Source organism: Dendronephthya gigantea, unplaced genomic scaffold, assembly GCF_004324835.1.
Source record: "Dendronephthya gigantea isolate DGI-Jeju-01 unplaced genomic scaffold, DenGig_1.0 000010F, whole genome shotgun sequence".
In the NCBI taxonomy this organism is placed as follows: domain Eukaryota; kingdom Metazoa; phylum Cnidaria; class Anthozoa; order Malacalcyonacea; family Nephtheidae; genus Dendronephthya; species Dendronephthya gigantea.
This window is the reverse complement of record NW_021163020.1, coordinates 1,178,030-1,200,399: the sequence shown is the minus strand read 5'-3', so window position 1 is coordinate 1,200,399 and position 22,370 is coordinate 1,178,030. Positions and strand designations below refer to the sequence as shown.

Here is a 22,370-nt window from a genome sequence, read left to right as displayed (position 1 = left end):
AATAAACTACCTTGTACAATATCAGTATTCTAGACTTTAAATCTCCTTTTACCAGCATGATATACAGTCTATCTGAAATCATGAAGAACAGACAGAGAGAAAAAAATTGAGTAAAAAAGTTTAAAAAATCTCTTTATATAAACGTCATGAAAGATCTCGTGCCAATACATTCCAGGTTGAAGGCTCAGTTACTGTAGTTATGAAAGTCTCCAAAAACATTGCCGGAAGCTAGGGTTCAGTTTCATTCTCTTGATATCAACCAGTAAAATAATTGTTCTGTTGTTAGTATTGTTGTAATCTTTCAAACCTCTGAACATGTAGTTACCAATCATAGACGAAAGCGGTTGATCATCGCGTCAGCCCTTACAAGCTGCCATGGTTAAGTACAAAGTTCCTTCCCTACTTGGTCATCCACTTCAGCAGAGAGTGTAAGTGTCACGAAGTTAACAAGGTTCAACCTTTGTTTGGAGAAATTTTTGTGTATCCGCTCCCACAAAGGTGTCCTAGTTACATACTGAAGGCATTTGTTGACGATGATGTATTTCCTTCAGCATATCATTGTCATCATAATATCATGTTTGATATAAAGTCATCACATGATCCTCAACAAAATTACTGCATGACAACATTAACAACATCTTTGACAGTCGTACTTGCTATAAATATCATGAAAAAAATGTGAGTGTACGAGTTGAACATATACTGATGTCAGTGGTGTGCTTTTTAACACTTAAAGAAATATATCCAAATATACTTTAACTGTTAAACTTGACGGGAATCAGTGTACGTTTTAACGGACGACACCCAGAAATCACAACTTAGTCGATTTATTAATTCGATTAGAAAAAACAAAAACTTATTCTTTCAAATATCCGAATATATGCCTCTTAATTTAAATTCATTAATTCGTATAAAGTATATATAAAATTATTTCCTGCTATTATATATTTTATATACATCACCGGTAGTCTCTGTTTGATACCGAATATCATATCTTTCTTTTCAACATTGTCATTGCTTTTGTTTTTAATTTTCAAAAGAAAGCTAGCCGCTTTTGTTTTATATCTTTGTTTATACCTAGTCATTTATATCAGGCTTACTCAGGATAATGGCATGAAAACGCGTCTTATCTCGGTTCTATTGAACTCTTTATTGTGTTTATCAGTTTCCTGTCGATTGCATACAAGACGCACCTTCGGCAAAGTTTTGCCCACTCTTTCGACGAGTCATTAGACATAACATTAACATATTTTAATATTAAGTACCAAAGCTGTAAACACTGCTAAGTTTAGAGTAAACTTAGCAAGATTCATCTATACACCGACCTTTGTTTGTGACGGAGAGTTTTCATACATCTTATTATCGCGAATAGTGGAGGATCTTTTTTGGATTGCGAAAAGGAAACTTGCTGAAGCGAAGACTACATCTGTGGCATATATATTTATATATATTATATTCATTGTCGATGTTTGTTGGCTTGCGGTTGGAAATTCGTTGTCTTTGAACGCCACAGCTGGTGGAAATTTACTCATTTCTAGCAAAGGTATGTTTGTTTAAGCTATAAATGAGCTAATTACCTCTTCTAACCGATTAAATATATATGAAATGATCATTTAGTTTGCCCGGCTATATAATTCAATATATAGTCAAATAAGGAATATGAACACAATCGATTGTTTCAGTAGTTCTATACGATATTATAGAAGTACGTATGTTAGCGTTATATAAGTGATGATATTCGCTTTTAAGACAAGCCGGAGTATAGTTCAAAATATTACCCAAGACAAAGTATTAGAAAAACATTGGAATACCCCCAAAGCTACTTAAGCTTACTGGCTTTAAAACGGCTAGTAACTAAGTCCTATAATTTATAGAGATATAAGCTATAGCAAAACATGTGTTACAGCTAGATTAGAGGTTTGACATTCCCTCAATAGCTCAATATATATAGTTGTATGCCGGAATTGTTACGCCGGTCCTTCACTTCAGTCAAATCTAGATCTATAAGACATTAGATCCAAGCATATATTTTTTGCTTCAATGAAATGTATATATATTTGCATATGAACTTGTTTTAACATTGTACCGTATCTATAAGACTATATTTAGAGGTGACTACAGAATTTGTAGCATTTTGCAAAATGAAGCCCGTCGGAGAAAACTTGAATATTTTAAATGATAGCACAAACTGCTTGTCACAACAATTCGATTGAAACGATTAGTTAAAAAACCTAAATTTGAAAGTGAATGTTTCCCTGGCTGCAATTGCTTATCTTTCATACCTGAGACACTACTTTTAGATGTGTGTTTTCACTGTTTTGTTATCTTGATAAGATTGCACAGCACTTGAAGACAAACAATATATGTGCTCTCATGAATGGCATTTCATATGCATCAAAAGTGATCGAAATCATTGTATTAGATATTGCTTTGAAATTAGTAAAATAGGCTTTACAATGCCAATGGAAAGAATAAAGAAAATGTACGTGAAAATAATCATACACAAACATACATGGAATCTTTAAAAGAACTTTATATACTAAAGGAACTATAGTCTATAGACAATAATGTTACGATTTTTGTCTTATTTGGTTGAAGTAAAAGCTTGCCACGTTCATGCAGAATCGCCGAAATATCGTTTAGTAAACAAGACTAGGGCAATGACGTGAAGGTCATGCATAAAAGGTTGTCATTCTAATGAAATGTTTTCGAAAGCAATGTTTGTGTTTGCCACAGGATATATTACTTTAAGTTCTGTCGGAACGTTTACTCGGTAAATTGTATACATACAGAAGTCGGAATGCGGTTAGTTTAATTTAAAAAACTACAAACAAAATTGAATTGTAAAGTATTCTTCAGAGAGAGCAACAGGTATTGAACAATGAGGCATATCATCGTCACATTTCCTTTTCATTTTTGTTTCATTGAAACGCGGCATCGCGGCTACGGTTTACCGTGATGCTTTGCGAAACTAAAAAAGTTGCCAAGTGACAATCGAAAATACTTTCATGATAAATGCGTTTGCATTTGCATCTGAGAATACTTCATAGTTAAATAGTGAAAACTATTATAAACGCCATGGTATATATTAGTAAAAAAGGAATTGACATTTATTTTTATATGACATTATTTTCATTATATTTAAATAACATTTAATTATATGCATGAGAAATGTCTTACAAGTTTCAGCTTGTAGGTTGTGTACGTAACAGGTGTCACTTATTACTAACTATTGTTGTTCCCGACTGATAGCATTTTACATTTTCGTTTAATACGTTCTCAACAAAGGTTGCTGGCAGTAAACAATATCAATATATATGGCATCTTATTCTTTAAAAAAAATTTTTGGATGAAATTAATAACATCATCCAGTAATACAAAACGTTTAAATCTATTAGTAGACTCAATTCCGAATTCTCGTATAAAATATTGTATACAATATAGGGGTTGCGTGCAGTTTTTCCTATCATAAAGTATATTTTAAGACCGCTTGATAGATGTTGGCTCATTGAGACCGTCACAAGATCCTTGTCCTCCAGGAAGTTCCCTGTTCTGTGGGAGGTTTGAAAGTGAAATATGAATATCTGAATATTCCAGATTATACTCCGGTCTATAGACTAGACTAGACACTATGTCACAGTAAGGACTCAGTTCGAGTAGATTGTGCCGTAAAAGTACTGTAACTGTAACCCTTGACAGGCCTTTCCCGAGACAAGTGAAAATAATATGTTATGACTCGTGGCATATTGATTAACTCGTTTAATATAAAAAGTTCCTTATTTCGTGAATAATGTTATTATTTCAGGCGAAGTCTTCGTAATAATATACTGTATGCGTGGTGTTTCTCTTTGACTGATAGATACTCTGAAAGAACTATGGTTTTGTCGCTTGTGGCCTCTATTTGTTTCTGCCTTTCTTTATTCCAAGTAACAAGCTCTCAAGAAGGTATATAATCATTGAATTATATATTTATGTATTATTTGAGTTTACCGTTAGGCATGGTGACATGAATTTTTTGCCACGATAACATTGGCTATTGCATTTGAATTGCTTTCGGAAAGGGTCAAATTTTGTAGTTATTGAAAGGCTGTGAAGATTTTTAACATCAGGGAATCAAATATAAATAAACGTACCAAATATGTAAAAACTAATTCTCATTGCTACTGCATGTATGTAAATGTTCTTAAGTGCAAGAGAAGATATCGATCGTGAAGGTTATTTCTGCAGGTGAAAAGTAAATAACCCTTTCATTGGCAATAATAGTTAGAGAGTCGAGAACGAGACTCAGGCCTATATTCCAAACGACCAATTATTTATTCCCTGTCCCTGATAACATTAAAAACGTCTCATGATCGACGATGAAGGATGCGAGTGTGATATATTTGTTCTTGTAATAATGTTTTTGGTTTTTGTTTCTATTAATTTCATGGTTCTTTAACTTCAGTTATCAAAGATGCAACATTGAAGAAATTCTGGTTCAAAAAAGCGTACTTAGTGAATGGAACTGGCCAAGCGGTAAAAAAATAATTCTGAATTGAAAAAATCTTTCTCTGGGTCTCGCTCTTTACATGTTATAACTATCGTAATGAAAGTTTAGCCATATGAGGCCTTAGTACCTCCTACACTAAGGGAATTAAAATTCTTTTATATTTCTTTTGAATTTGAATTTGTTCTGATGTAGTTCCAGTATGAAAAAAAAAAATATGGTTATCATACATGTGCAGGCGGGGAAGAGCTAGAATTATGGCTTCTGACTAAAACCTTAACAAGCAACCAAAGCTTGCCTGATGTGAAACTTTATATCGAAATTGAATCGCAAATGGAGGAATGTGAAGTCCAAAATGGAGTTTGTTTCAAAGATGGATTTGAGCTGTTCAAATACAACGGCACCGGGGAACCCGAAATTCAAGTAGACACGAAAGCAACCGGTGATAAGAAAGAGAAACAAAAAGCTAAAGCATTTTTTGACGAACATTTTACTTTCCTTGGTAACATCACCGGAAACACAACAAGTATGGATCGAGTAAATACGACATTCACTTTAAACTTTAAGGAATTTCGCGACATTACGTTTGGTATCAAATCTAGGGGTGGTTGTGGCAGTGTAATACGGATAAAGGTTTATTACTATATTTGTGAAGAGACATTCATAAAAAGTGTTATGTTTAAGAAAACATTGTCTCCTCAAAACGGAACCAAGGTAGTGTTTGGAAATTGTTCTCTCAATTCGCGTCGGAGTTCGCACATGGGTGATTTGAAAGCATATTGCTACAGCAATGGATCTTGGAGTACTGAAAAGAATATAAGTTGTCTGTGTGATAGAGGATACGAACCAACAGAAGACCATGGTTGTTCTCGTGAGTTTTTATTTATATGTTGCACAGTTGCAATATTATTTGGTATTTCAAATCTTTGTGCTCTAAACTACTCCACATCCATTTACTACTGGTAGATTGTTGTCGGATGACAGTTTGACTGATGTTTAACTTTATTTTATTCAGCTTGTAAATCCGGACGGTACAAGAAGGAGGTCTCAAACGAGAAATGTATGCCTTGTCCTGAAAACACGCTGGATAACCGCACAACATGCATTTGTAAATCTGGATATTACAACCATCCCAAAGATTTTGACTCTAAAATGCCATCAAGATGCTATGGTAAGCTAGTTTATAATATCTGTTGAAGGATTTTTTTAAAAAAATATCACTCGCCATATCCTGCTTTCAGCTCCAATTAAACTCGATGAAGAACCGATTGTTAAAGTAATCAACGATAGGAGTAATCGTGTAAATATAACGTGGGTACCTCCAGTAAACAACAGTGGGGTCATTGAAACAGTTTTTTATGATATATTCTGCTTTGTTTGTAACAAAACCATCTGTAACAAAAGCTGTGCCGAGTTAACGTACACTCCTAAACAATACAACTTGACGGAAACGCATACTGTTGTATCTGGTTTGGTTGAAGGCATGACTTATGAGTTTAGAATTTATCCAAAGAACAGTTTGAACAAAGTTATTCCCAGAGATAAATGGACTTTCGTCGCAAGTAAACCATTTCCTTTTGAATCCACAGGTAAAACTCCTTTTTTGGCCTTGATCCTTAATAGATGAAAATATTTTGGCCAATTCAATGCATGAATAATCATGTAAAATTGTCTTTTTAGTTGAATCGAAAGAGAAAGGAGATAACAACCGTCTCACTTTTGTGGTTATAATCGTATGTGTTGGATGTTTAACACTACTTCTTGTTGCGTTCCTTTTCGCTTTTTGCCTGAGGTAATCATCGAAAGTTTCCTTGTGTTGTAAAAGGATAGCATGTACATATGAAAACTATATAGAAAATTAACTTTGATATTTCAGAAAACGTAAAGAAAAGAGTGGCTTATTCCAGGGACTTTTAGCCGGTGGTGGTAAGTGAACGAAAGAATATAACAATAAATAGCACTGGCTATAATATAAATCCATCACTAGGCTAAAATGAGGGAGGATTTCCAAAGGAATGTTAAACATTTTATAGATTATAATTTGTTGTTTAAATGTCGGCGTTTTTGCCGCAATATTGCGTGAGAAACTGGTTACGTGCAGCCGACTCTTTTTGATTTAGACCTAGCCAGGTTTGTTTATTTTGTTTAAAAGGCTGCTATACTATAAATTCATTTATGTTTCAAGTTGAGTTACCAACAACGGGACGGAAGATGTACGTAGACCCGTCAAATTATGATAAACCAGAAGACGCGATCTGCGAGTTTGCGGAAGAAATTGATGCATCGCTTTTGTACCTGGAGATGTTGATTGGTGGAGGTTAGAATTAAGAAAGCTATTTTTGCCATCGTTTATCATCTTGAATTCTCTTCATTTTACTCCTCAACATGTTTACAGGTGAATTTGGTGACGTTTACAAAGGCTCAATGTCAGTGGAAGACGGGAAAAAGATTCCAGTAGCGGTGAAAACACTGAAGGTATGAAAAGATTCACAATCAACATTCCTCTCAGCCAAAGTAGATTTGGGTTGATTATAGTAAAGTATACTTCACATCAAGTATCTTGACTTACTGTACCTATACTTCACGTGAAACATATTTCACATGCATGTATTTCATGATCAATTTTAGAAAGACGCAACAGCAAAGAGTGAAAAAGATTTTTTACTTGAGGCATCGGTCATGGGTCAATTTGATTGCGCTAATGTTGTCAAACTGGTTGGCGTTGTCACTAAATGTAAGTTTTGTGATGGTCGAACGAAAATTTGTTTCACAATTTCACGACTAATCATATTTTATAACGTTGATAACAGATAGACCGTGGATGATTGTAATTGAATTTATGTCCAATGGATCATTAGATAACTTTCTAAAGGTATACCTTGACTTGGCTTTGATATGATATAGATTTTTTGTCATATTACTCATACATATGCTTAACATTAGCATGCTGCCTTGTAATAAGAAATGATATTCTGATACAACATGTTTTTAGGCCAACGACGGGAGATTGTCGCATATAGAGTTGGTTACGATGGCTAAGGGAGTTGCTGTAGGAATGGAATATCTTGCTGGGATGAATTTTGTTCATAGGGTATGCATCTGCTTCTTTAACTGTCTCGTTTTTGCAAAAAACTGAGGCCTTTTTCTGTTATCGAGTGTTATCAAGTGCCTACTATACTCAACTGCAAAAAAACTCAAACAAATCAAAGCTTATTAACATTATAAGTTCGGCACGCGACATCTCTCAGGGCACGTCAACACATCATAATTCTGAATATTCCATCCTTAACAACACTACTAGGATCTCGCTGCCCGAAATGTTTTGGTTGATGGAAGTTTGATTTGTAAAGTTTCTGATTTTGGTTTGTCACGTGAGCTTGAAGCGACCGACTCTTCACGGGGGGAGTATGCCACCACGGGAGGTAAAATTCCCATACGATGGACGGCCCCGGAGGCAACGAAATATCGGAAATTCTCCTCTGCAAGTGATGTTTGGAGCTTTGGTATTCTACTTTGGGAGATTATGTCGTTTGCTGAAAGACCTTACTGGGAGTGGGACAACTTTAGGGTGAGTTAAAGGATTAAGTAAGTACATCATATCGTCCATAGACCCCAATGGGAATCTTCAAACTTCAACTTCACATTTACAGAAACGAGGACAAGGAATAAGTTCATTTCTTCGCAACTAGAACGTGAAGAACTCTCTTCCGAAATTGCGGCTAAATTTATCTTCCAAATCTTAATTTGTGATCCAAATTTACGATTAGGTTATGGAAGAAGTTGATAATGGATTTAGACTCCCAGCTCCACTTGTAAGTGACAATTTAACTTCATGCTTATTCATGCATGCTTCAATGCAAATCAATTATGATATATAAAGGGGCCTTAATTGCCTGTCATGGTTTTAAAAACTTCATTTACGATTTAGAACTGTCCAAAAGGCATCCATGACCTCATGTTGCAATGCTGGAAAGCCGAACGCATTGAAAGACCAAATTTCACTGAATTAAATGTCGTTCTTGATGGTTGGATCCAGTTGCCCAAAACCATGGAAGGCGAAGTTGACCTGTCAGCGGCTCTGCGTGAGTGGCTGGAGTCAATTAAGATGGGAGAGTATGCAAGTAGCTTCATAAGTGCGGGATATCACAGACCTTGTGAGCTATATGAGATCAAAGAGGATGCTCTGAAGGAAATGGGGATAAGTTTGGTCGGGCATCGGAATAAAATACTGAAAGGAATCAGAAACTTGCAAGGGAAAAAGAAAGGTGGAAAGCAGCCACTAAAGAAAGAAATTTCGTTGGAAGTTTAAGAAAGCGTTTACATATCTTTCGTTACTCGAACGAAGGGTGATGACCCTTTTCCAGCCTCATATACGGTCATTTTTTAGCCAGCACGCATCCGGGCGTTTGACTGCATCCTGAGTAGTTCAGTTTTCATCTCAGGTCAGTTGACTTGATGAAGTACTGGAACGATTTCTCCTCAAACGCTTTCATCGAGTGTACCCATGATGAAGGAAATTCATTAGCGTGCAAACAGTCGTAAACATTTTACCTAATTTATGCTGCGAAAAACTATATAATTATAGTACAATGCAAGTGCGCATATTTGTAGCTAGATTTGTAGAATGTCACTTGCGTTCATTCGTTCAGAACTACAAACACTGTATGATGGTGTGTGGTGAACTATGGTTTTTCCTAGAAGAACATAAGTAGTTTTTAGTCAAAGTATCTTTTCTTTTCGTTGGAATAGACGGCGCGAAAATATCATCAAATATACACCTTTTGAGAGATGAATGATATCTAGGATTGATGCATAAAATGCATCTATAGAATGTTGAAAATAAAAGTATTTATTAAGAAAGTTGAAATTGCAGATAACCTTTACATTGATCACGTTTACAAACTGTTCTTCTATATAATATGATGTTATTATGATTAAATTCTATGCTAAATATATTTCATGACCGTTTTATATTTTGATTCTGGTGCATCCACGGCCGCTGCAGCATTCTAGAAAGAAAAACATATTCAAAAACCAGAAAAGATTTCATACATGTACGAAAGAATGGAAACTGTACTCTGTTTGGTAAAAAAACACGTATAGTTTAATACCAGCTCACAGCTGCGACCTTTCAGTAATAAGGACGATAGGACCTCTGTCTAAATCTGAAAGATGAACGTTGTTGAAGAATAAGTATCGAATGTGTTTGCATGGTCATTTTTTTCTAAGCTTACCGCTCTTATCCTAGGTTTTTAGTATGTATAACGATAAATACAAACTACTGAAGACATTACAGCATTCACAGCTTTAATGGCAGTCAAGATAAGTGATAATAAGTGAAAAGTGAACTCTACGCTATTTTTGTTTTCACGTACGTAGTTTGTTTAATTCCACTGTATCCGGCACCCCATGGCCGTTGTCCGACTCTAACTTGCTTTTGCCCGTAATAATACGATTGCTGAGGCGGCGGCCTGCAATATATGGACGTAATATAAGCTCATTAGTTGTGAAGATCGTCAAGGCGACTCCGTTTTATGTTTTTTTACTGTGTTGAATTTACAATGTGAGAAAGAATTCATCCAACCACTAGATTGTGAAATGGTGGTAATATAATCTATATATGTATATTTGTCCAAATCGGGCATTATCAAGTATGTCATGTATGTTTCTGTTGTCATGTTTCTGTTGTGCATGTATATATAAGTATATAATATTCAAGTATTGTTCGGTTATCGTTACAGTTGTGTTTACGTATGTCATCCAGGGATTTCTCTAGCCTTTCCCGTGCAGAGTAAACGTAAATGGCCTGGCAAAGTAATCCGGGCCCTGTACGATAGTTGATCAAGACTAGGCCTGGCCAGGTCTCGTAAACATTTCAGTCCAGGTCTTCACATAGTCTCGTCAAGCATGTTAATACAGTCATTATGAATCATAGCTAAGAATTGACAGGTTTACATACCTTCGTCTCCCCCCGGTCCACCAAGAGCTGAAATCACAATAAGAAATAAGTTTTAAAGGCTTTTCTTTACAGGGACGAAACAGGCTGTACACATCTTTGGCAAGCTAAATGAACCGGATAAAACAATGCTGCGCAATTGTTTTGGATGGCTTCTGTTAACCGCTTCACTGCATTGTCAGTAACACAAGCATTGTTGTCTATGATACTCGGGGAAAACATAAAGTTGCAGTCAACTATTATTTTAAAAGACTGATTACTGATGTATGTATGTATGATCAGTTTGTAAAGAGGGGAAGCGCCAGTGCTTCTAACAGTGATGTGTATGAGGTCTTATAAAACGAAAATTTCATCAAATGTCTCACAGCTTCTTTAAAAAGAGGTCACGTTTTTAGTGAAACCTTGCGCAGTGGATGTTCTTACTAATTCATTATTACATTTTGTGTACGAAACATAATCAGCAAAACGTTATTATTAAAAAGGTATACTTGACTTGACTCGCACAGATTATCATCAAGATGGAGAAAACCATGGAACATAGAGAAAATATCTTCATTTTCAGGCCTACAAAAGAATGATGTAATGGATTTAATATAAGTCACAAAATAGACTGGTCAGTTTCTAATGAGTCTAAATGCTACCGATAGAGTACTACTTACCAAATTGGCTTTTCTTTTTGATCGCTTTTCTCGGAGTTCTTTACGCAAACGATTTCATAAAATGAATAGTTATGTTCCTTAACACACTGTCGTTTTATATAGATTTTGGTTAACTGTTGAATATCCCCCCTGACAAAGCTCAAATGGAAAGCAAATATACACAAGTTGCAATGCAGGGAAAAGATTTTTAAACGGTGGGGAGAAGGTATAGTTCAAAGTTAAAGGTTTCGCACTCGGAAACACTCCGATATTGACCGTTAAGATAAATATGATCCTTCGTACATGAAGATATTTCGATATTGATCTTGGTAACGATCAGAGATCCGTTTTAGATGGATAACAAATATTCAAACAGGTTGTTTCTAAATTTATTTTAGGGTATTTCCTCCAAAGATCCGAGATAAAACCACCCCCGGGAAACCAACCCAGGTACAAATTTACTTAGGCGTTAATATACCCGGGGTTTTGACCCCAAGCTTTCGGCGCTTAATTCAAGATGGCGGACGAAGGTGATGACGATTCGTGGGAAAATTTCTTTGAAAACAATCGATCTGTGCCCCTACATAAAACCCGAAGAGAAAAAGAAGAAGGGAATAGTATTCCTTATCGTTTAAACTTAAAATCGGTTGAAGGAATACCTATTCCGAGTTTTGTGGTAGGTGAATCAATCATATTTGCAAATGTAAACAAACCGTCATTGTTTATATTTTGTTTATTATTACCGCTGCATTAGGATAGTAAAATGCACAATTAAGCCAACTGATGTCTATTTTTCTGTGTACGAGAATCGTGATTTGCCTTAGATTTTAATATTTCATTGCGATCGGGCGATTACTGTTCTTCATTATCTAGCTTCATGCCCCTGGACTTCAGAATTGAACTGTCGTATTTTGGTGTTTAGTATTATATGAATTATATTTCATTGTAAATACATCATAAAATTTACTAATTTGTATTTCGTTGATTAGAGAACCTATTTTGATTGAGTTATTACCATAGTATATCTTCACATAATAAAGAATCAAGCGTTGACTGTATTGTACGTTGTTTATTGTGTTATAATTTGATGATTGTGATCAAGAAACACAATTTTTGTTCCTATCACTTCTCTGTGCCTTCTTTCCGCTTAAACGGTTTTTGACAAACAATACGATGAATTCCCGACGAAGACAACGATCTCCTGCAGGCATGGTCCAGCAAGACGTGAATTCATCAAAAGAGACGATATTTTCTAAGATGAATTGGCCGTTAGTCAAGTGAAGCTAAACAGAGACTATGATTATAGAGCTGGCGTATTGTTTTTCGTGTCCATACACAAATGATTTGCTCTTTTTGATGGCAAAAGTATGGCAAAACATATGGGGGGATCTATGATGTTCGCAATGACTCACGCTTATTATGGTCAGTGTCATGCTTAAATGGCAGTCGAAAGATGGTTGTTGAGGAGGAGAACTATTCAAGGAGCTTTTGCCACTCAAAATTGAAGAATTTAGTTTACTTTGGTTCCTCCTAATGAGTTTCATCTCATAACCAATAGACCTAGTTTTTCTCCCTCCTGAATATAACTCATAAGAATAGAATCTGAATTTTATATTGTATGAACTGAAGTGATAGATCTTGTATGTGTACTTATGTAAAGTATAAGGAAGTATATGTTTAATTGTTTAATCGACGCTCTGAATTTTTAACGGCGAATTCACGATTACCTTGTGGTGTGGTTATGGGTGATCATTGTATTTAGTCGTAAACTGTAATTGAGAACTAGCAACAACTTCTTCACCGTTAACTTCAAATCGAGATTTAACAATAGTGAGACATTTACAAAAGCTTTCTAGTTTTTACATCGATTTTTAACCAGCGTGGTCACTAATACGTCGTACAATTTTGTACTAAATTCTTATCAGAACCAAAAGGCAGTTGAATTCCAAGTTCGTGTTACACTGTATGATGCAACGAACAAGCACTTTTTTGGCAGTACCTGGCTCGGTGCGTATTTACCTTGGAGAAAAATGGACGAAAATCATGCTAAAATTTCTTGTAATGAGGTATTTTATATTTTTGTTCCGTCAAATTGAACGACTTGGCTTTCAAGGCAGATCAAAAAGTAATTGTCTTTCATATACAGGCGCTGTATTTTCATTCTTCGCTGAACGACGTTACTTGTGTCGGTGCTGTTGAAGTTATAGCATCAGGTTAGTTGGTATTTGTATTTCTGTAAGCAAATTATCTTATTGTAAAGTTTATCTGAAAGTAATTATGTTCTTTTAAAGATGATGTAAATGGTGTAAGTTGTTCGTGCGGTTGGGGGATTCTCAGGATTTTCGACTCGACTATTTCTTTTGAAGACTCGTCACAAACAAGAGATATTGCAGCAAGCAGGTACGAAAGAACATCAGGAAACCTTATCTAATATTACATCTTACTAGCATACTTACGTTCTGTAATATCAAGGAACTATATAGTCGTTGGTATCTTCACAAATGTCGGTTGTGAGATTGTTATTCTGCATTAATTTTTTTGTCCAATTCAGATTGAACTTCATGCGTGGTACGGTTCAAGCGTTGTTGTACATGTCTGAGCCTCTGGAAGGTGCTTACAAATTACTTCATTTATACCAGCCGAATTCATCATAATATGGTTATTTTTATATATCCTTGACCAGTTTTCTTCACGAAACTGAACCATTTCATGAACCTTCCTAGATTTTCCTGGCTTGCAGCCAACCCCTGGATTTCAATTGCTCTATCAGCTCTCAAGACATTCTTCTTTAGAAAAGATCGTTCATTTGTTTCCGGAAAACGCCCTGATTGGAGGAGATGACATTGTACCTGGTGTACGAGAAGGACCCCCTGATGGTAGGTGGGGTTGAATTTAAAAGGGAAGGGAGAGATGAAGAAGGGAAAAGCTAGGAGGCGAGGCATAGACGCATAGGGAGGGGGTGGTTAAAAGGACAAAATATGGGCAAGAAGAAGGCTAGAGAAGAAGTGGAATGAAGAGGAGGAATGGAGTGGAGGAATGGAGTGGAGGAAAAGAATTAAATGAAATTAAGGGTTGGGTAATGAGGTGAAGAGTAGAATGATCGAGAAAAGACATGAAGAGAGAAATAAAAGATGAGTGGGGATGAGAGGGAAACAGGTCAGTTAACTCGCCAGTTCAACTGAAAATAATTTTGAATTTCCAAGTGAATCTTTTTCAGCAAATGGCATTGTCGATATTTTATATAAACCTCGCATTGAGAAAACTTTTATGGCCTTTATTGATAAGGTAAAATAAATGAATTTTTACCAACATCTTATTGCTGATGTTGAGTTTAAATCATCCTCGCACAATTTTGTTTAGCTCCACATAAATTTGTCGCCATGTGTTGAAGATTTTGAAAAGAATTTGATCGATGATCTTAATGCCGACCGCTTGTTAAAGGTAGTCTGAAACTTACCTAAAATTTTACAGTGGCCTTGTTTTGTTTGTCCTTCGCTTTACAATTTATGACATTCTGTTTTAGATCAATGTCCAAGATGGTTGTAACAGTGTTAAGATTGTTGAGAGGAAGCTACAGGTCAATTTTTATCAAGTTATTAGCTTGTCTAGTTTCTTGTCTAGTTCTGTCAACGATTAATTTTTATTGCGGCCTAGAGCATTTTGTACTTTGACAATGAATAATGGGATTACAACGACCGACATGTTTTAGGTTGGGGTCCACAATGGTTGGTCATTCGTCAGTAAGCCACATATTGTGGTTCTGGAACCAGAATACGCTGGACAAGTTAAGATGGGAAGCAGAGCTAATTCCATGTCATCTCTGAAAGGTATAGGACAACAGAAAACCGGAGACAGAATACAAGAAGGCAATTCCCTTCCAAACACAAGCACACGATTGAAATTTCTTGCTTAAATTCACGCACAGGATTCAATTGTTTTCCAGGCAACATCACACGACTCGTTTTGCGAAGTCGTCTTGAACTATCGGAACTTTTCGCCAACAAATTGCTTGCCATCGTCTTTCAACTCAACTATGTCATGTCAGAGGAGTTTGCTAAGCCAGTTGTCGTCGATAATGCTGATGACTCTGGCGTGCGGAGAAAACGGGTATGGTACAGATTGGGATTTCATTTACTTCCAGATTTTACTCTCATTTTGATGTAGTAGTAACAGTTAAAGTAGTAACGGTAACATTTCAGGTGTATTCCATCATTTGCTTCTCTAGACGTCGTGGAGAAACACTGGCAATTCCCCGACAGGAAGTTTGGTTCGCTCAAAGAGTTTCAACGTTTGCGTCCGTCAAGGTGTCTGGGAACCATTTAAAGATGGTCTCATTGATGACAAGATGGTCACCATGACTTTACAATGTGGCGGTCACTATCACCCTGGCAACGTGCTGACGTGGTCTGACGTGAACGGTGGCAAGGAGCCGTCAGAGGATACTATACATTTTCGCTTCGCGTCAAAACGCAAGTCAGAGCAGAAGAGAGCTGGCTCAAAAGCGTCGACCTACCAAAGATTACTCTCAGCCCCGGGATCCGTGGGGACAGCGGAGACATACAGTACATTAGGAACGCAGGATATCCCTGAAGATCATAGGACACTTCAAGCTGCGGAGCCTTGGAACGACAAAAGAATGTCGTTTGGCTCTGATTTCCCGCCTTACCAACCAGCGATGGTACGATGTCGTTATATTTTACTTGAGACTTGTTGAGGTAGACAATGAATCCAAAGGCTCAAATTTTTGCGCCCTGTATTATACAGACTGGCAGCAAAACTCGAGAATCTTCTTATGGCTTATGGAGACAGATTTTCCCAACTCGAGTGAAAAGTTTTTTCATTTATTTCAATATTATTTCTATTAACAGATGCCAGAACGACCTCCATCTCACAGTCCAGTGGTTGGCATGCGAGAGATCAGTACAACGTACAATCATCGTCCGTTGTTACCACCAGGACAGACTGCTACCAGGTACAGTAGCTAGCCTATTTGTTCATTTGGGACGACTATTTCATTTTGGGTGTGGAAATTGCTCTCAGATTTCCACCTTCCATTTCGGCTTCAGAAGTCAATTCAATATTTCATATAGAGATATAATTTTGGTTATTTTCATCTCATCATAACTAGGAGTTCATCAGGTTTGACTCGTGCCGGTCATGCCCGTCTAACTAGTGCCCAATTCCCGACAATTCTCGACCGCCACGGCAATCCGCCGATAGCTGTCGACCCGACGGTGGTTCGTAAATACGATCTACAATACGAGAAGACGGATATCAGGCATTGTAATGAAATTGTGCTGCAGTTCCTCGCTTTGTCAGGGTAAGAGATTATTTTCATCGAGAAATATCGATTTATTTTTCCTGCGATTAACCTCGTTGATAAGAGCTAGCCCCGTGGTTCATGGAGAGTTCTTCAGCATTTCCTGGTGTATTTTCTTCCTCCTCACTTCCTTATTTTCAGCTTATTTTATTTTCTCTCCACAGTTGTTTTCATCGAACTGTGTTTTTCACATATCAGTTTTATCGCCTACCTGAACATACCACTGAGAGGTAGGATTCACTATCGTTATCAGGCAATCAGCCACTGGTCATTTTTCAACTGATATCCAAGAATTATCTGGGATTTATATATACTTCGTAATTTTAGATTAGCTTTGCGTGACGTTGAAAATCAAGCAAAGTCAAACGCTTTTCTTCCATGTTTGCTCCAGAAATTCAATAAAGATGGCTCTCTCGATAATCAGCCTGGTTTGCAGGTAATCTAATTCTTGCTTATTCAAAATATCCTCGGATCTTATCGAGCGAGACAGTGCATTTTATTGGTTTCGTATGACAGTAGTTTTGTTTTGAATGTATTCAAATATTTATACATGAACAAATCAGTTCACTTCGGATTTCTTTCAATAGTTCTTTCACCTTGAATACAAAGCTGTCAAGTATATTTAGTAAATTCGTAAGTCGTGGTGAGCCAAATACTAGGCAGATGTATAATTTTTCATTTAGTTCAAGTATTCGTTTGATCCTTGCGACATGCAGCCGGGAGAAATGCGCCAATTGTGGAAATATCTGAACAACCAGTATCTTCATATTGACGTTTGGGACGGTGATTCATTGCTGCTTGTTGGATCAACGTCTGTTGAGTTGAAGGTGTAGATCTTTCTTAAACGTTATCATTGAATCATTCGCATTTACTGACTAAAGTTCGTTTTTTGCAGCATCTTCTTCGCCAAGGACAAGAAGCTGTACAAGTCGTCCATGAATTAGACATCTTATCGACTGAATATCTCGACGATTCACCCGCGCTTGGCGGAGAACTGGTAAGTAAGTTTTATATGATTTTTGTAATGGTGAAGACATTATTCTTCAATGTTTTCCACGTTCTAGAAAGATGGAAACAACAGCGTAAATGCTGTGACTTATCAATGGTTGTGTCTGTCAGGCTGAAAGCTGGTTTGCATGATAAGCATTTTGAATTGATCGAAGTTATGTTTTTAGGTTCGTAACGTGAGTGTGAAACCCGTTGGAGCGTCGATGAGATTCGAGGGAAAACTACACTTCAGAATGGCAAACATAGGACACCCAAGTGAAAATCCTTCAGGAAAACCATGTTAGCAGATTACATTGTTCGAATGCCCTCCCTGCTTGTACCCACACTGTCATCTTTCCTTGCTTGGGCGGGGTTTGAGGTCTCGTGTTTATATTTTAATTGTACATCTCTAGGTATTGTCCCAAGAAAACAACGTCATGTTGTGACGGCAGAAAGCAATGATAGTCCATATGGTGAGTGTAGTAATCATATGTTTCCATTCCATACAAAGAATGCCTTCATCAACCTCAACAAATATAAGTATTACATTCACACCATTTCGGATATTTGTAGGTGGTGTTCCCAAAAGATCTAAAGCAAAGTTGATGAGCGAATGTGACCAGGAGCTTGCCACTGTGTTGTTTTCCCGCGATAAAGACAAAAACAGAAATAATGATAAAAAACCAACTAAACAAGCTGATGCCATCAGACAAAGGTATTGATGTGTTTCTACTCAATATCTTCATTTCTAATTCTTTCAAATGATTTGGATTGTAATTGTTTTTCGTTGAAACCAATACAGCCTTTAATGTTTTGCCAGTAAGCTGAAGTGTAATCATTTTCTTTTAGAAAACTGGAAAGAATGCAAGCGATAAGAAAGGCACAGAAAGGTCTCGCTGTCACGACTACTCATGTGAGTAATTTTCACACTGGGCATTTGCTTGTATGTACAAAGTCAAATATAATGAAGATTATACCGGCTTGCAGAGCAGACAAACATGGTTTAAATTTTTATCTTTAGTTAATCAAGGAAGAAAAGGTTCAACGTGCTCGTGATCTGAAAACTGTTCAAATGTACAGGTAGACTAGCTTTTAAATAGATCTCTTCACTGAACGATATTAAGATTTTTAATTCGAGATTTCTTTTACTGGCGTAAATTCCACAACAGCGCTGGCCAATTTCTGTGACACCATATTATCTTTTTGAACGTTTGGTTCAGACAACAGTGCAAGAAAGATGGCATCATGGAACTGCTGTCCAGGAGTATCACCACAAATCACACAGTACATCCATGTTTTGGTCACGCGGAATTCTTCGAGTTCGTTCTTAAGAATCCGTACGCTTCTGAGACGAGTGTTATCATACAATGTGATGACAATGAGTTGATGTGAGTCACTATTCAATTATGAATAACAAACGTTCCGAATAGCCATCGTTTGGTATTATTAGTAATAAAGCAATGAAAGACTTTGAAAGAGAATGCTTAAGCCTTCGAAAGGTGATATTTCTATAGAATAGAGTTCAATTTGAGTTTCAATATTCAGGGTCGTATCCGACACAAGAGAATGGAAAAATTTCAAGAAAATCACCCAGACCGTAACAAGTAAGCTTCTAAGTGCATCCTTGAATCTTCAATGAAATGAATTGTTATTTTGACTGGATACAAACTCACAAAGATAGATTCTACACTTTGCAAACATGCATAGTTTAATTTGAATGCTTTGCTAACAGCTTTTTCCATCTAGACATTGAAGAAGACATGTTTAATCTAGCAAGCGACAGCGGGTATCCCGAAGTGTTTATGAGACCGCAAGAGTCATTGAATATACCATTTAAATATCAAAGCTTTAAAACAACACACGAGCAGGACTCTTCAAATCCACTTGGGACAAAGATCAAGGACGTTACTCGTAAAGTGGCCAATAATGGCCATTCACCTCGCAGTATAAAGGTAAATCATTCTCTTCTTTTTATGCAACTCAGCAGATTTGTTCGGGGATAAACAGCATTCGGTATAACCCAGAATCAAGTATAACTGGAAAAAGCGAAAGATCTTTTGTGATGTATGTTTTGAACTCTTCATCAGGTGATATTTGAAACACCTCAACAACAACGTCTCGGAATCCTTTCACTCAACGTCCAGCTGCAACCTGTGGCTGTCGACCAAACATTCAGATTTTACAGTCCCGAGCAAACGTACTTTAAGAAATCGATCAGATTGCCACCATGGCATGCGTTGACAGGTATGTGAACTAACTCAATCCACTCTGCTCTCCGAGATAAATGACATAGACATTGTACATTGACTTATCACATACTTCTGTCAATCCTTCTCTGCATATGTACTATAGCACATGAACGAGTTTAGTCCGTTTAGGCACAAATGTTGTACTCTTTTTAAAGCATCAAATTATTTAGATGAGCCATTACGAGACGGAGAAGGACCATGTGAAATTCTTGTTCGCTGCAGTGACGTGAATGTTATATGCAGCACTACCTCTGCGGTAAGTTCGTTGACCCAAACTAATGAAATGCTTGTCCTCTCTCGTCCTTGCTCAAAACGTTAATTCCTGCTTCAGGGTGTCGATCATCCTCAAGACATCCTCCTGAAAGTTCCTTGCGGAGCTTCGCCTTCCGTCAGAAGATTTTTCTTGTTTATTTTTACGTAAGTTTCCGCAGAGTGTCTTTCAGGTAGTAAACCAATATATTAGTATAGGGCCTGGTAGGGTGGTAGACTTACATCCTGTACGACACTTTTGTAAATCTGCCTTTTACCTAAATCTGCCTAGCACCAGAAGAATTAATTTGCCTGTTAATAAAAAAGTAAAGCTAGTTAATAATGAGTACTAAACATTATATCACATTTTAACTTATTAGAGATCCTTTTCTGACAAGACCTAAACAGACTTGGCAAATTTACGTTCATTCATTACAAAGGTAATTATTCTTTCCATTTGTATAACACTTCATAGTTTTATTTTTCATTCATGTTATTTTTATATCCCTTTTTAGATTGGACATAAGTTCCGTTCAAGGTCAAAGTAGTCGTCTTTTTTGTATCGTTCGTGGTTCTCATAGTTCAAGACTTGTCCAGTGTTATTCCTCAAATCCAACAGAGCTTCAGGTTCGCATATTTTCTTCATGATCTTGTTCTTGTGTAGTTTTCGTTTTCAAACAGTCATCTATAAATGATGTAATAATTTTAACTGTGGTCATTACAATGTGATTATCGTTCCCAGGTTGAGCCCTCAGATCCCTTCATGTTAATGGCAAACTCAGTTCAAGAAGTTAGCTTCGTTTTTAATCCTTCGTCACCAGGCTCCAAGCAGATATTTGTGAATGTTGTTGGTATCCTTTTCGGGAATGTTTTGCGAAAACAAAATTCTTTTTACTTCTCTGCATGTTTCAAAATGGACTTTCTGATGAGTTTTCTGGTTATAGTTTTATTTCAATCACAAGAGAATTACTGATACAGTTTCTTCGTACATTCTTTAGCGAACATCCCTGCTCTTGACATCAGTATCATTATACTGGATGTTTTGAACGTAGACAGTAATAGAATAGTCCAGCACTTGGTGAATATATTTAGTTCATTTTATATCATTCATTATTGTCCTTGAACGGTATGTGCGAAAGACACCGAGTTTCATCAACTTGTTCGTTCTTGGCTGGTATGCGCGACATGCCGTCCTCCTGTCATTTCAAAAACGTTTGACATGAATGTCGAAGTGGGTGGAGGAAAGGGATCGCAAAAGGTAAAGTGGGACATTTCTGGACACACTGGGAACGTGTTTTCGTCAACTGTCTGTTGTTTCTATTTTAGCGAATTGAGTTTGCCAATCCATATCCCGTGGGCAAGATATTTTATCTGAAATGTGACCGTGAGGATGTACTTCATTTTGGAGACACTACTTTAAACGTGAGTCGCATTTTCATGTATAATTTATGCGTGTATCAACATGCATTAATTAAATACACGCATGCAATCTCACAGCCGGTGCGAAGGAAAGTTTTCTCGTTTTTTTGAGCTTTACATATCTGATAAGATTGAATTGATAAACACCAGTCAGGCATATGTGTTGTATGTATTATGCATGTTATACTCAGCTGAATGGCTTTCATTGAATCCCTGCTAGTTATAAGTTTCTTGTTAGAAATATTAGGAAGATTTTCAGGGCATAGCTAGTCCGAAAATTAACATCGAGTTTTCTAGCCTGTAAGACAAACTGAGTCAATTTCACGCAGGTAATCAATACTGTTGACAATTTGTAATGTTTGTGCTTGTAGCTAGGACCAGGTGAATCACAGAATATCAGGCTGCGATTTCAGCCCCAGAACAATCCAATTCAAATCCAGGTTTTAATGTTTGTGTATGATGAGGATGGCAAAAACGAGGAGACGTTTCTACTGAACGTTCTTTATCGTTGACACCTCGTAAGGCTGGCGTGACACCGAAAGAAGAACTACATGTGTTGGGCTGTGTTGTGTAATGTGCAGGAACAGTTAGAGTCGGGCCAGGCTATGCAGTTGTGAAAGGTGGCTGTACTGCGAGCCTGACCTGTGGCTACCATCACATTATCGATGCTTGAAATCCAGGGATTTGTCATGAAACAGTCAAGAATATAAGAGGCTCCGAGAAAGTCGTAGAGATTGATGGAACACAAACTCAAACACGAAAATCATTGACTCGTACCATGCAGTACGTTCCTTTATTTTCTATCTGTTTTAAATCTATTTTAATAGCTATTATTTTACATCTCGTTTCCCAGATGTGCATGAAAATTGAATGCTGAACTACATTTCATTCTATCAGATTCTAGCAACAAGATAAGAATGTTTACTTCTACAAAATCTTTTGCTCGCAAACAAAGCCGATCTAAAGTCAAATACCAATTCTCCGTACCCAATATTTAATCCCTGCTACCGGCGGGCCACTAAAGTCTGTTTGCTGTAAAGGTCCCGTTATCCTAAAGCATTAATGC

At 36.9% G+C, this 22,370-nt stretch overlaps 2 protein-coding genes and 1 long non-coding RNA gene across 5 annotated transcripts; 2 read left to right on the top strand and 1 right to left on the bottom strand.

Annotated features, from left to right (window-relative positions):
- Positions 1-305: 305 nt before the first annotated feature.
- LOC114518509 (ephrin type-B receptor 2-like) lies at positions 306-9,471 on the top strand. Of its 3 annotated transcripts, XM_028538526.1 has the most exons (17): positions 306-428; positions 1,373-1,543; positions 3,860-3,945; positions 4,445-4,515; positions 4,682-5,357; positions 5,502-5,657; positions 5,728-6,075; positions 6,167-6,278; positions 6,363-6,412; positions 6,672-6,803; positions 6,882-6,961; positions 7,115-7,220; positions 7,297-7,358; positions 7,479-7,577; positions 7,788-8,054; positions 8,254-8,298; positions 8,415-9,471. In XM_028538526.1, exons 3-17 carry the CDS (start codon positions 3,876-3,878, stop codon positions 8,793-8,795), a joined length of 2,655 nt encoding a protein of 884 aa, XP_028394327.1. In that variant the 5' UTR covers positions 306-428; positions 1,373-1,543; positions 3,860-3,875; the 3' UTR covers positions 8,796-9,471. The 3 variants fall into 3 exon arrangements, with proteins under 3 accessions (XP_028394327.1, XP_028394326.1, XP_028394328.1); XM_028538525.1 differs by lacking the exon at positions 306-428 and having other exon boundaries at positions 1,131-1,543; XM_028538527.1 differs by lacking the exon at positions 306-428 and having other exon boundaries at positions 1,131-1,543; positions 3,806-3,945.
- Positions 9,404-11,159, bottom strand: LOC114518522. The gene is made up of 6 exons (XR_003686494.1): positions 11,102-11,159; positions 10,931-11,006; positions 10,446-10,472; positions 9,862-9,957; positions 9,598-9,651; positions 9,404-9,495 (listed from the first exon to the last, which is right to left on the bottom strand). It is a non-coding gene; the product is annotated as an uncharacterized LOC114518522 (long non-coding RNA).
- Positions 11,160-11,596: 437 nt separating this feature from the next.
- LOC114518506 (nephrocystin-4-like) lies at positions 11,597-22,078 on the top strand. Its single transcript, XM_028538519.1, has 35 exons — positions 11,597-11,756; positions 13,006-13,146; positions 13,227-13,293; positions 13,372-13,480; positions 13,632-13,690; positions 13,804-13,956; positions 14,298-14,365; positions 14,441-14,521; positions 14,604-14,657; positions 14,790-14,907; positions 15,024-15,187; positions 15,306-15,758; positions 15,949-16,052; positions 16,209-16,400; positions 16,565-16,630; positions 16,728-16,836; positions 17,084-17,227; positions 17,296-17,397; positions 17,576-17,687; positions 17,801-17,860; positions 17,961-18,102; positions 18,237-18,300; positions 18,409-18,467; positions 18,608-18,775; positions 18,933-18,991; positions 19,134-19,339; positions 19,475-19,631; positions 19,807-19,892; positions 19,968-20,053; positions 20,266-20,325; positions 20,401-20,512; positions 20,628-20,736; positions 21,025-21,143; positions 21,212-21,307; positions 21,676-22,078. Exons 1-35 carry the CDS (start codon positions 11,598-11,600, stop codon positions 21,814-21,816), a joined length of 4,179 nt encoding a protein of 1,392 aa, XP_028394320.1. The 5' UTR covers position 11,597; the 3' UTR covers positions 21,817-22,078.
- Positions 22,079-22,370: the final 292 nt, after the last annotated feature.